Source organism: Labrus bergylta, chromosome 20 (genome assembly GCF_963930695.1).
Source record: "Labrus bergylta chromosome 20, fLabBer1.1, whole genome shotgun sequence".
Classification (NCBI taxonomy): Eukaryota; Metazoa; Chordata; class Actinopteri; order Labriformes; family Labridae; genus Labrus; species Labrus bergylta.
The window spans coordinates 20852086-20865703 of NC_089214.1; the positions used below are offsets into that span (position 1 = coordinate 20852086).

The 13618-nt window shown below is 41.1% G+C and overlaps 1 protein-coding gene across 1 annotated transcript in view; it reads left to right on the top strand.

Moving 5' to 3' along the window:
- The first annotated feature begins 7905 nt into the window (after positions 1–7905).
- odad2 (outer dynein arm docking complex subunit 2) overlaps positions 7906–13618 on the top strand; it is a 37512-nt gene continuing 31799 nt past the window's right edge. Inside the window, exons 1-7 of the mRNA XM_020631006.3 lie at positions 7906–7999; positions 8695–8926; positions 9272–9429; positions 9736–9943; positions 10132–10238; positions 10695–10831; positions 12596–12712. Coding sequence (XP_020486662.2) covers positions 8703–8926; positions 9272–9429; positions 9736–9943; positions 10132–10238; positions 10695–10831; positions 12596–12712 — 951 coding nt within the window. The 5' untranslated portion in view covers positions 7906–7999; positions 8695–8702. The remainder of the gene's footprint in view (positions 8000–8694; positions 8927–9271; positions 9430–9735; positions 9944–10131; positions 10239–10694; positions 10832–12595; positions 12713–13618) is intronic.

Genomic DNA, 13618 nt, shown 5'->3' on the forward strand with positions numbered 1-13618 from the left:
CTCCATGTATACTCAACATGTGCTGTTTGTGTTTCTAATGAAGTGCTCGCTCAGTCCTGATGGCCTTCCTGTCCGCATTGGAGTCATGATGGGAACTTGGATGATCCAAGGAAAGGATAAAAAACAGACTAAATCAAGAAGGAAATTATCTAAAGGGGAGCAAATTGGAGCTGGGAGAAAGACTCTCTTTTTGTACAGAATGAATAACAGAAAGCGGTGGGATTTTGTAATAGGTCGTGTCCCTTTACGAGGTGACGCAATTTCCAATAAAGAGCCATAGGACCAGCGAGGATGCCAATATATTATGTGTGGAGCAGACAGGAGACTGGGCTACCAGGTTCTGTCCAGGGCAGACCGGGTGGACAGAGGGCAGATCTGTTCCAAACAACACTCAAAGCACTAAAGCAACTGGGACTCCGATGAAAGACAGCGTACGACAGGGCCTTAAGACAAACAAACCGTAAAGTGTTCAACCTTCCCCAACCAATAACAGTTACTTTAACACTCAAGTGTGATGACTTTCATAATTTTTGAGGTGCTTCTGAGGAAATGCAACATTAGGGTCAAAAGGAAATGGCAACAAAAAAAGGGGCATCTGACAACAAAGGTGTGAGGAAAAGAAAAAGAAGCTCAGAGCCTTGTTAGTCGGAAACCAGAGGCTTGAGGGCTGACGGGAGTTCTTCCCAGCAGTCAGCCGGAGCCTGCGTGTCATGAGTTAACAGGTGTTGATGGCGGGGAGTGGTGCTGCAGTGGCCTGGGGAGCTGTTGAGGTTTTGGCTGCAGACAACATCTCCTAATGAGTGATGCTCCACAGGGGCTGCTGGTCAACAGCCAGCCAGAGGTTGAAAGAACTGAGCGCCATGTTTAACCAAAACCATCTGAAAGGAGGAAATGCCCACAGTCTAAAGTCTGGCTGCCTGGCACTCTGACCGCTCATGCACCCCGCCGCGAGGCTCAACCCAGCCTCCTCTGTCTGTCCCTCGGATCTAGAGACAGACAGACTGATGAGTCCTCAGAGTTTTGTGATCAGACTTCATTGTTAACATTGGAACAGCTCACACTCTGACTGCCGTCTCTTGGCTCGTTGAAAACCTGCACAGATGTTGTGTTCCCAAAGATTCCTCAGCTTCAAAGTGGTTCGAGGGTTGAGAAGAGAGTTGTCCTTTTCTTTGAAAACGAAAGAGGCTACTGTTTGGGAACAATAGTCATGTGGTCACAGTGACCTGATGTTTAAATCTAAGTCTGTTGTATTACATTCCTTTTTCTGCTTCTGCAAGAAATCCACCAGAATGTCTCTAAAGGTCTACAAGAGGAAGTCTCAACCATCATTTTTTGTTATCAGGTTTTTTTTAATGATCCTGAAAATGACTTGTGGTGTACATTTTTATGACTACTACCCAGACTTCATCTTCTAATGATGCTGGTTACCGCCTCAGTTAAATATACAAATGAGTGAATAAAGAAAATACTTCTATCTTAAGATCTTTGATTACTTTGGCATGATCTCAAAACCAAACAAAGGTCTCAGGCAGCAAACTTTGACGCTCTATATTTGACTAATTACACGAGAGCAGCTCAGCTATTTTAGAGTTTAATGCTTTTTAGCATTTGCCGGGAAAGTATTTGGTTTCCTTGTAAAACGCTTCCTGTGCTGTAACACGGCAGCACAGAAATATAACAAACACGACATTTTATATCCGCGGTCAATGTCTATTTTTGACTGAAGGGTCAAACAGAGACTATTGATAACCATCAGTCATGTACAATGACAGGGCAGGCCACCCTGGAAGCTAGCTGATGCTGATCTCCTGACGTGCTCCTGCTTTTGCTGCCTGTTAAACACAGCATGTGGTCACTGGGGGACATGAGGAAAAGGACTCCAGACGTGTTAGTGATCCAGCCTGATGCGGCCTTCAGCCAGGATTCATAGACTTTCCTAGATCTAAACTTTACTCCCCCTCGCTGTTAAACACAAACACTGAACATACACTTCCCTGACTGATATATAGTTTTCACTTTATTCACCCGGCTCAGTTTCCCTTGTTGTAATCTATAATCTAATGCTTTATGTTCCTGCTTTGTTCCAGCTTTGCAAATCTTGCGACGAATCTGGAATATTATGTTTTTCACCGATAGTCTGATTGATCAGCAATTAAAAAAAGAAACACTGGAGAGTGGAAATATGGATGGAGACTGAAACTTGGAAGCAGTTGGCTTAATTCAGGATAAAGACTGAAGGCAGCGTAAAACTACAAAGAGTGTATTCAACATGGACGTAGACTCAGTGATGTCACCGTCTGGTTTCTGAAGAGGTGTTTTGAAGCCTAACAAAAGCAAAATTGGAAATCTTATCTCCAACTAACTTCCGTGTAATCCAGAAGCAGGCAAAGAGGAGTTGAGACACTTTCTCAGTTGGTGTTGAAGAATCAGGAAAGGAAACTAAGACCATGCAGAGCAATGAGCGAGGCTGCTCTGTGCTGAAAACAAATGAAGTAATGACCAGAGTTGTCTCCAGGCAAAGTCCTCTCTAAATTCTATTTGTCTGTTCACAGGTAGGTCTGTTTTTTATTCTATGTCTTTCGAGAGGATGTCTCGTTATTTCCAAGGCGTAATACTCTCTCTCTCTCTTTCTCTCTTTCTTTTTCTGATTAGCCCGCTGGCGCCAACGCTGGAGCTGCACCAACATAAAGGTCTCAGGCAGCACCTCCTCTCTAACGATGGGAGCACATTGAACCAGTCCAGTCTTTCATTCACCTTTCACCTAAACTTAACAAGTTGCCCTCTTAGTCTGTTCTCACTCTCTCCCCCACCCCAAACCTCTTCCATTCCCATCTTCCACTCAACATCTATCTTCATCTCGGCCCACGTGTTCTTCTTCTCTCCCTTTCTAAAGAACAGGCTCACTCCTCTCCTCTCCTCTAACTTTGCCTGCTCCCTCTTCTCCTGTTTTCAGCTGCTACCTCAGCTCCCCCTTCATCCTGGGACAGGGGAGCGAAGGAACAAAGAGCCCCTGATGTCTTCCTGGAGAGGTTATAAAGCAAAAGTCAAATTGTATTAGCGCTCGCCGAGCGTGAGCGAGTGAGGCAGTGCCAAACGTGGATGGCCTCTCAGACTGCACTTTCAAAATAATAATTACGCTGTTAGAGATGAAGCAGGGGAGACAGGAGAGCAAGGAGGTGAAGGGAGGAGGAAAGAAAGAGAGGGAAGACCTGTGTTTTCTTTTAAGCGTGCTTAACGTCTTGAGAGAGTAGAACCAGCTGCTATCTCCAGGCGAGGAGAAGGTGGGGAGAGGCCAGGCAACAAGATCAGTTGAGCACAACGGATTTTGCCAGCTCAAGGGTATTTTGAAGCCTTTATCTGGTAAACAGGTCAAGGTGGGGCCAACATATCCTCATATGAACCAGACCAGAGACAGCTGTCACAATTCATTGTTAGTAGTAGTTGTTTGGGCAGTAGATGGTTGACAGGAAATGTGTGAAGAAAAAGGAGGTCAGATGTGTAACAAAAGATCAAATTTGATAACTGTTTCTATTGTCAACTCAATTTCAAAGCCTGCAGTGCCAAGGCCAGACTAATAACCAGAAGAGACCCTAGAGTCTGGTTTTCTAATCAAATTGCTTTAATTGTTTGTTTGTTTTTTTTAACTTATTTTTACACAGTTTAATGAAAGATTTTAATCATCACTGATGAAGAGAAGTGATTGTATGAAGTCGGCATCTGAGCTTGCCATTTTGTTCTCCTTGACAAAATTGTTGCTGCAGTAGTTTTGTTATAGTACCAATAGTGGGCGGTAACCAGTAGGTGTAGTACTTCAAGTGAATGAAGATTAAGCTATGTGGGTTTATTGTGGGACATAACTACAGGGACAGTGAGAATGAGCTGCAAGGCTGGTGGTTGTTGGAGCACGGCTTTAACTGATCTGTGAACTATTCTCTAGAGGAAAATCAACTTCAGCCAGCAGTAGTTATGCAGAGTGTGTGCAAAGATTCAGTGAAACACAGAAGAACACTGGTTCAAGGTTTACTTAAAGATGTGTAGCGTCAACCAGGTAATTGACAATTTGTAATTCACATTTGTCAAGTTGGGGGACAATCAGTGAAAAAGTCCCACGATTAGAGGCTTCCCGTTGCCATGGAAATGTCAACATTTATGCAATACAGGTTAGTCCATCAGCTGCACTGACTTTGTAAAACATGGTAGTGTGCAATAAAAACACTGAAGTACTGTATGACAAAGGTTAAAATACCCAACAAGCCTGGCAGCTAACAAAAGCATTGTCTAAATGGTAGATTGATTCGACTCACAATTTAAAGGTTGCAGGTTTCAATCCCTGGCTCATGGCATAAAACACTGAACTCGAATGCCCCCGAAGTAAAAGACATCAGGGTGTGATTGTGTGTAAATGTGATAGGTTAGATCCTGCCAGGCAGATTGGTATAGCAGCCTCAGTGTATGAATGTGAATGTGAAACTGGACATAATTGCAACATAATAAATTCATATCATTTCACAAGAATCATGCACATGAACAGATGCTTTCCAAAGCCACAAGCAGACATTCAACAGGATTTTCATGCTTTATATTTTTGTCTATTTCTGCATTAAATGACAAGCTGCAGGTTTAAAGAAAACACTGTATCAGCCCGTCGGAGGGACTGGGAATTCTCAAGTTTTATGATGATACGATTTTCTCTAAGATATGTTTTGTGGTAACGTGCACGCTCATTCAGCTTCTCTGGAAAAACATAAAAGATGTTGTAAAGTGCTTCACTGATTTTTACAAAAGGAGCCAAGGCGCACTTTGCAGAACTGCAACCAAAATAAACAAAATGTGTTTTAAGTCATGTAGATTTAGGTTTTGTCATTGGGTTTTTTTCCCACTGAATCCCAATGGCCATAAATCTTCTGTTACTTCTATATTTGACAAGCATACATCCACTCCAAAGAAAGCACTGGCACCAAGTGATAGCCACTAGAAATATATATTGTGCACAGTATTTGAAAGCCACAATTGCAGGTTTATGTTTAAATGACGCTCAAGCAATGAGATTGTTGCAGAAAATATTCTCAACAGTATCAGGTTTTGTTTGCTGGGATGCATTTAGATCCGATTTTGATTAATTTGCATGTGAATGTCACACATCCAGCTCAGAGGAACATTCAAACAATCTCTAAAATAAAGCATTTATTGCCTTTTTATGGCTATTGCCACGTGACATTTCTCTTATTTTAGAGGGCAATATGTCTCAATGATTAGTTCATGTGGATATTCTTCAGGCTGTGTGTGTATTACCAATAATTATGTCCAGTTTTCTTTGGCAGTGCTTTGGTTATCCCTCTTTACAGCTTGAGTACGACCTAATGCATTTTTCCATTGGCCTCTTTGCCTATTTAAACAGTCAGTAAACCCAGCAATTACTTTTAGTGACCGAATGATCTCATCGTTGTCTGTCAGATTTAAAAAAAAAACAGGATAAAAAAGATAACCTTGTTAGCAGTGACCCACAGTGCACTACAAAGTACCCGACGTGTGCTATAAACTGCTCCGTGCAAAGGAAAGTTATATTACAAGTCTGCAAGCTTCTTGTCCATCACAAGTCACTCATGCTGAATCCCATTTCAAAGCACTTGTCCTGAATTCTCAGTGCCTAAAAACACAAAGGATTATGGGAAATGACAGATGGGATTCTGGAGATTTTTTACAACCCGGGGATGTGGTCACCGCCTCTTGTTACAGTCCTTTTTTACTGTTTTCTATTTTAGGAGCTCACATGGATTAGTGCGACATATCTCACAGGTGCTCATTACGATGACCAGGGTCACCCCGATACAGTGCTCTGCCTTAACCGCACAGCCAGGAGCCGCGCTGAACTCGATTTGACTCCAAGCCCTAAAAACCCTTTGGAGGATTTCAATTCATGCCTTTAAAGCTAGAGGAAGAAATACAGGGGATATGCTGTCCAACTCCTTTTAAAACCAGGAAACATAGCCGTAGTCGGGCGCCTCCTCTTCATCACTCTTCTCACTCATGCTCTGCTTTTGTGTATGTTTAATGTTAATGGAGTGTTGTGGAGGGAGCAATCACTGTGTCCATGTGCAGAGACGCCAGTAACTTTCTTTGCGTGTGTCATCAACGTGTTTCCGTGTGCTTCAATCAGAGCCGGAGCTCAAGCATTGGAGAAATAGCACGGAGAGCAGTTGTGTTTATTATGCTATATTAAGTTTAAGAGCATCTAAGAGCCAGCAGGTGCTTCTGAACTCCTCGTTTATTTATTCAGCTTTGTAAAAGACCCAGGATGGGGAAAGCTTTTCATTTAATCCCCTTTAACAAACAGCAATTAGGCTGACTAATGAGACCAGGGGTTAGATATATTAAGACCCTCGTTTATCCTGCTTTTCTTCCCTTACCCCTTCCCACTTTGGTCTCCCATCCTTCTTTGCTTTGTTTTTGGTATACTTTCTGCCTCACAGACAGACACACAAACGCACAAACTTTACGTCATCTCTGTCTGAATTTGCTCAACAGCGTGTCTGAGCTCAGTTGCCTTCAGCAGCCGAAGCTCCAGGACGCTGTTAAAGAGTCCAAATGCTTCTTAATTTAGTCAGCTATCCAAATAAAATACCTGCAGGTCAAGACAAACTCATAAATCAACCCCTGTAACAACCTCAGCAACCACAAAGATCTCTCTTTATACTAGAGATGAGCTACTACCTGCACCCTCCGCCCCCCCCCCAATCTTTTCTGATTGATTTACACACAGACTCAGTCCAGCTCACACAAATGGTTTAGGAAAGTAGTTCCACCTGCTGTGCCTTCATGAACGCAGGGCTGAAAGAAAAAGGGCTCTGCACCACAATCACAGTTTGCCAAACATGGCAAGGACTAGTGGAAATCAGTGGTTTCACTGGCCATGAGATACCCCTTCTCTCACTCCGCCTAAAGCCATTACAGGTGGGCAGCTGCCAGACAATAACGACACAAATTTGTTCTCTAAGAAAGAAGGGATTTAATCACATTGAATGAAAACACGTCTGCATCCCATTTATGATTCATGTGTCTGGGCGCATGCTTGAACTCATGCATGCTGCTTGTGAGGCCTGCACATAATCTTTCCGTGTCTGTCTCATATCACATACGAGTGAATGTGGTTGTAGTATGATAACAAGAGCTCAAAGTAAGGTTTTCTTGAGCATTGCCTTTGTTTTGCCAGTCTCATTGTGTACACCCATGTGTAATGTCTGTCATTATATACTTTAAATTGTTGCTTGGGAAAATATTGTACTAATTAGTGAAAAAAATGTATAAACCTAAATGAGTGACATTTCCATTGAAAAATGTATCATTAACCTCTGCATCTTTATTTCATGAATAAAAGCCTGTGTTGATAGGCTTTTTAACTCTGAACTCAGTGAACTTATTTGCTGTCTCTAAAGCGAGAGTATCCATTCAAATAGACTGTTTTCACCAGCCAATGTTTGTCTGAATGACAGTGCCAAACCAGTAGTGAGAGAGGAAATAGGCTCTCAAATATGCGGTTATGTGGACTCTCTAAAAGGGAAACATACAGGGAATTTAGTATTATGACAACATTTGACTTAACATTTTAAAGTCCCTGACCATGCAAGTCACAGAACTTATCGCAGTGCATCCAAACTGGTATGTTGCAACTTTTTGTATTTAATTCTTTGTTTCTGTTGTGTTAAAATAAAATCACATTGTATTCAGTATTTTCTGTTTGATTCCCTTGATATCAAGATGTGAGCAATAATATATTTGACTGAATAATCATTTCGAAATAAACAAACATACAGCTACCACTCGATTTCTCATTCGATTTTTTTTGTGATTAAGATTTTTGACTCTACCCGCTTTCCGTTCTGTTTGGATGTATCATAGCAACCAAAAGGGGAGGAGGGTAACGTCTTGGTGAGGAAGGAAGCGGATGGTTTCCATGGTCACAGCTGATAGCAACCTGTCGTAGGAAACCTAAAAGTACACGGTAAGTGTTTTGCTTAAGAACATTTAACGACATGTAACGTAAGTTTTATTAACGAGTTAAAGTTGTAAATTGTTGGAGTGGGCTTAGCTCAAGACGGCTTTGCTAACAAGAGTAACGTAAGTCAGATAATATGTAGCCTACGTCATTACGTCAACGCCTATAAATATAAAATATTTGACATAATTTTGTAATCTTTATGACCTGTTAGGGACTGCAGTTAGGAAATACATAAAATTACATAATTTTTGTTCTGATAGAAGTTACTCAAAGCTGGAAAAATGCGAGTTTACAGTTTTGTGCGACTTTTTAAGTCACGATCCTGCAGGTAGTATATATTTATTTGGACTTAGCCTGCCCATATGGGATAAGTTACAAAACTCCTCAAAACCTAAGCATTGGTTGAAGAGGATCAAGTTTTATTGCACACGCATTACTGTTTGCATGCATTTGTTTTATATTATAAAAAGCAGTAAGCTCTGAATTCATTAAGCTAGAGACCTAAAGAGTTAACTATATGATCAAATTTACCTCATTAAAAATGACACTTTGCTCATTACTTTGAGTGTTGCTGGATAGCTTCTTGACATATTGTTTCAGCTCTGAAATAGCCTAAACGAAAGAAAGTTCTTGCTCCACTATTTTAAGCCACAAAATGTTTAAATTATAGTTTTTTTTTTGTGTGAAAAATATTACAGCTGGTGCTATGGGGGTATCACTGACCAGGGCAGCCCAGTGGAGCCCAGCCAGCTCTGGTACTGGCAAACTGGAGTTCACATCAATGAATGAGTCCTTGTTGAGAGAAATCCTGCGCTTTGTGGAACAGTTCAGCTCCCGACACCCACAGGAGGCAGAGCATGTGTTTGAGGAGCCGCTCCGATGGAGTACCACTTTAGTGGCATCTGATTTCAAAACAGGCTATGACATCAGGTTGGTCTAATCATGAGCCGGGCAGCTGGCTGGCTGCTGCTTTCAGTATTACGTGTCTGTGCAGGATATGCTGTCACCATGGTGTCCAAATGTATTTTACCTTGGCTTTAGTCAAAGAAGTAAGCTATAATTAATTTGTTTTTCATTTTCAGTTAGACAAGAGTACATTCCATTTTATTTCATCAGAAGTTCTGGTTTTCTTTCTTTCATATCTTGGAAGCAGAGAAGTAAAAAACAAAAATACAGGATCTGATCTTCCTTTTGAGCTGTGACATTTAGAATCTAGTAGAAAACAATTCACAATAAGTGTGAAACAAATTCATGCCTTTTTCTTTTTTCCCTCAGTGAGTCAGATTTACAGTCCCATGAGAAAGACAGTCAAGGGCATCCATTGTTGCAGTTCACCTCTCCTGTTGTTTATGTACGCAACTTCAGCCAGATCGCTAAACTGCTTCATCTGGTAGAGGATAAGAAGCTGGAAGAGGTCCGAGCATGTCTAGAAGGTTAGTATGATAACCACAGGATGAATTTCAATTCAATTACGTCCAGACGCCATCATACTTCTTTGACACACAGACTTTAAATTGAGCTTCTACTTATTCTCGACAATCAACCATCGCATAAGAATAATGCATAATTAATAAATGGTTAAATTTTTTTATCCCAGCTGATTCTTGTTTTTTGAAAAGATGAGTGTAAATACCAAACCTATGCGACCTGCTGTATGTTTAATGTAAAATGAACTCTAATGATGAAGTTATGAGCTTCTAGATCTGAACATATGCTGATAGTCGTATGCTTTACAACAGAAAATAGAGACCCCGTAGCGAAGATTCTTGGTCCCAGCTTTTCCAGCATTTTGGAGAAAGAGGACGCCAACACTGATGGACTAAGTGTGGTAGACAAAGCAAAAGAGGAAGGTAACGGCAAGGACTCAGAGGTCAAGGTACAACTGCTCCTGTTGCTGCAAAATCTGGATAACCACATCATCACCAAGTGCCTCAAAATGATATCTGAGTAGGTGCTTCTTTAACCCCATCTTTCTATTTGTTTGGCTGTCCTCTTTCATTAAGACCTCTCCACTTTGACAGAGACATGTTGTAGTTTTGAATTGGAATTGTCACTGTGCTTCAGAAAAGGAACCATGAGTGAGTGAGATGAATTAGATGTTTGTCTTGTTTTGTTTTCCTCCATTTTTATCACAGACAAGTCAGCCTGGACCCCACCGCAGTGAAGAATGAAGTGGAGCTGTTGAGACGTTTCTGCAGTGTAAGAGAAAAGAGAGCGTTGAAGTCGGTTCGATACACATCAGGTTTGAATTATCTCCACTTTTCACTGGGTTGTAGGGAAAGCAATTGCTTTTAAAACTAAGGCTGGATATTCCACAGCATGAAAAAAGGTTCCCATTCTGCCGCCGCTTAAACAGTGGAAGTCATTATATCTGTCTGATTCCAGTTCAACGAGTCATTAGTCAGGGAATCTATTTAGCTTCTTTTTTTTATCATGCCATGCAAAGCAAGCAGTTGCATGTGAATACCAAAAGGTCTTTCTCAGGTTGAATATGAAAAAAAATACAAAAAACAACATCAAATAAACAAAACTAATCTTAAAGTATGATAATAAATCTACATTTTAAAAGCTGGCTGGAGTACTACAAGTCTATGTTTCCCCTGCTTACCTCTACCTTTGTAAAATAAGTTGCAACACAATATAATGTAAAGTTTTTTTTGTTAGAACTGCCAACTTATTCTTCTTGTTTTCTTCTTAGAATATGAATTTTCGAATGGCTGCCGTGCCCTCCCGTGGAGACAGGTGCTTGGGGAGATTTGTTACCTTGTGATCGAGCCTTGTGACGCTGAGACTCTCTACATCACCTACAGCACTGCTGGAGTTTTTCTTAATGGGGTAAGAGAAGGTTGATAACGCCCTGTGGACTACATCAGCTCTTACAGAAATGAAATATATGATATATTTATATTTTGGGGAGATAACTTACCACCAAATAATTTCTGATGGACGATTCATTATTGCACAGTCAGGTAAATGGCAGTAAATTCTTCACTGTATGTTTGGTTTGTAGTTTGAGAAAACGTGGATAGAGCTGTTTTCGAGGAGAGAGAGAGAGTGTAGGGATTGACATGCTGGAAAGGAGCCAGAGGTCAGACCCGATCCCAGGCCGCCTGCTCTGAGGAGCGGGAAGCAACCGCCAGGCCACCGGCGCCCCAGGCAGTTCAGTCTTAATTATCTAGTCTTAACTTCATAAAACAGCCCAACGTCTATTATTCCAAATAGATAACACAAATAATATGAATATGTCACTTCTGAATTTTTCCCTCAAGCTACTTCAAGAATTTGTTCAGCTCAATAAATCGCCACATTTCTTGTGTTTGACCACAGAAAGGTTTGTTAAGATAACAAGAAAAATCATGGGTTGCTGGTGGCGCAGTGGTTAGTGCGCGCGTCCCATATGTGGAGGCTGTGGTCCTCCGGGAGGGCGGCCCAGGTTCGGGTTCCACCTGTGTCTCCTTTCCCGCATGTCATTCACCTCTTTCTCTCTCTCCTTGGTTTCCGACTCTGTCCACTGATCTATCTCTTAATTAAAGGCACAAAAAGCCAAAAAATAAATCTTAAAAAAAAATAAAAAGATGAATAATAGAAGGTTGCAGCATTACATAAGATAGACCATCACACGCTAAAAAATAGTACTAACAATATACCGTAAGTTGCTTAACGACTTCTATGAGTTTCCCAAACTTTCAGTATAAGTTGAAAACAGTGTATTTATAGTAGCTAAGGAATTGGCCGAGAGTGCTTTTCTGTCGATCATTTCAAAGCGATCTGAGTTCACTTTAAGTTCTTCTGACAGCTGTGAGTCTCTCTGTGCATCGTTCCAGCTGGAAGGCGTACCATATTTAAACAAAGTACAGTGGTCTACAAGATTACCACACCCAGTAATAAAACAAAGAGTAGTCTTACATTACATATAACATCTTTACATCCAGTATAGGCACGTGCATCACCATCACCCAGTAAAGACAAAAAAAAGTGGAAGATATCAGATTGCAATGCTTGATGTTTTCTAATGCGATTTTAAGTGTCTTTACATCAGGAAAGTTCGTAGCATGAGTAAAACAAGCCCATGTTCTTGATTATGATCAAGTAACAGATTATTGCTCAAAGTTTTAAATTATGTTTATGAATATGTCCTAAATTAGTTTCATGCAAATATCAAATATAGAGGTTTTCAGTGTTCCCCTAAGTGTGCTTTTGCATGGACAGACGTGGAGCTCCCGTATACTCTTCATCAAATGTGTTTGCAATCATTTCTAAGAGGGGATTTTGCATGCTGCAGCAGCTTTCACTCTTTCTGTGACTTTGCTGACAAGCCATAGGTTTCCTGCTTCTGTTTCTTCACCTGGAAGCGGTTGGGCTAAGGTGGAAAAACTACAACCTTACACCAAATGGTTGACATTGATGCAAATGAAACCTCAATGAGCAGCAGTGTCTTACATCTAATTTAGCGGTTTACATGGTTTTACACTTCCTCTTTGAGGCTGCCTGGAGATACTCTGAGCCTTCAAAGTTCAGCTGTTTCCAGCTGACATGTGGGTCACATTATAATTGTGGTTTTTAGAATTAATGAAGCTGTTTTTCACTTTGTTTTCACAGCGCATAAAACAGGAGGGGGAGGAGGGTGGCTACGAGCGAACAAGTGATATCTACAAAGACCTGGTTACTCTTCTGAATAATCGATCTCCACATTTTGCTGAACACATAAACAAGCAGGTACAGTGAAATACAGGCAGATGCATTCAGTGACACCTGAAGACCTCCTTATGTAGCCTTGAATTTTAACATTCAGGTCTTGGTTGTGTGGGTGTTGAAATGCATCTTTGTTTCATGAACAAGGTCCTTCTCTCAAAACCTCTGATTTGATCTCCAGTGCTGTGTGACTCATATTCGTAAACACAGTTAGGATTGTGTAATCAGTGTCTGTGCTGTTCTACACCAGTGAGCTAGTGTCTGCTTGTCACTGTGCTGAAAAATTCCTGAAGCGACCTCCTCCGTGTTGCCAACATCAAAACAGCACAACCACTATCCCACCCAGCACACACACCCCCTCAGCACACAGACAACCGCATGCAGACACACACACACACACACACACACACACACACACACACACACACACACACACACACACACACACACACACACACACACACACACTACCAGACATTGAACAATGTGTGATTTATTCAGTAGTGATTTGACGACTTAACGTATCACTTCAATAATAGATTCCAGCTGCGGCCAAAAATCTGTTCAGCTTTTCAAAATGTGATCTGTTTTTCTCACTCAGAATATAGCATCATCACACGCTCGCTATTGCCTTTAAAGAAACAACTACTCACTGCCTGCTTCTTTAAAGTTATAAAGGCTAAAAGTGTTCTCTTTCTAATCGAATCGATTGTTTTTCCCAGAATCTGTTAAGGTGCGTTTAGTCGATGTGATTTCTTCTGCAGTAGGAGATCAACTTGAAGGTGTTGTAGTAATATGGAATGCAATAAGTAAAGGGTTGAATAAACAGATGAGTAGTGCCAGTCTGAACTGTGTAAAAAAAGACAGTCAGGCTTTTATGTTTTATGAGAAGTGTGTGAAGATTGATGCCCTGAGTCTCAACAACCTAAA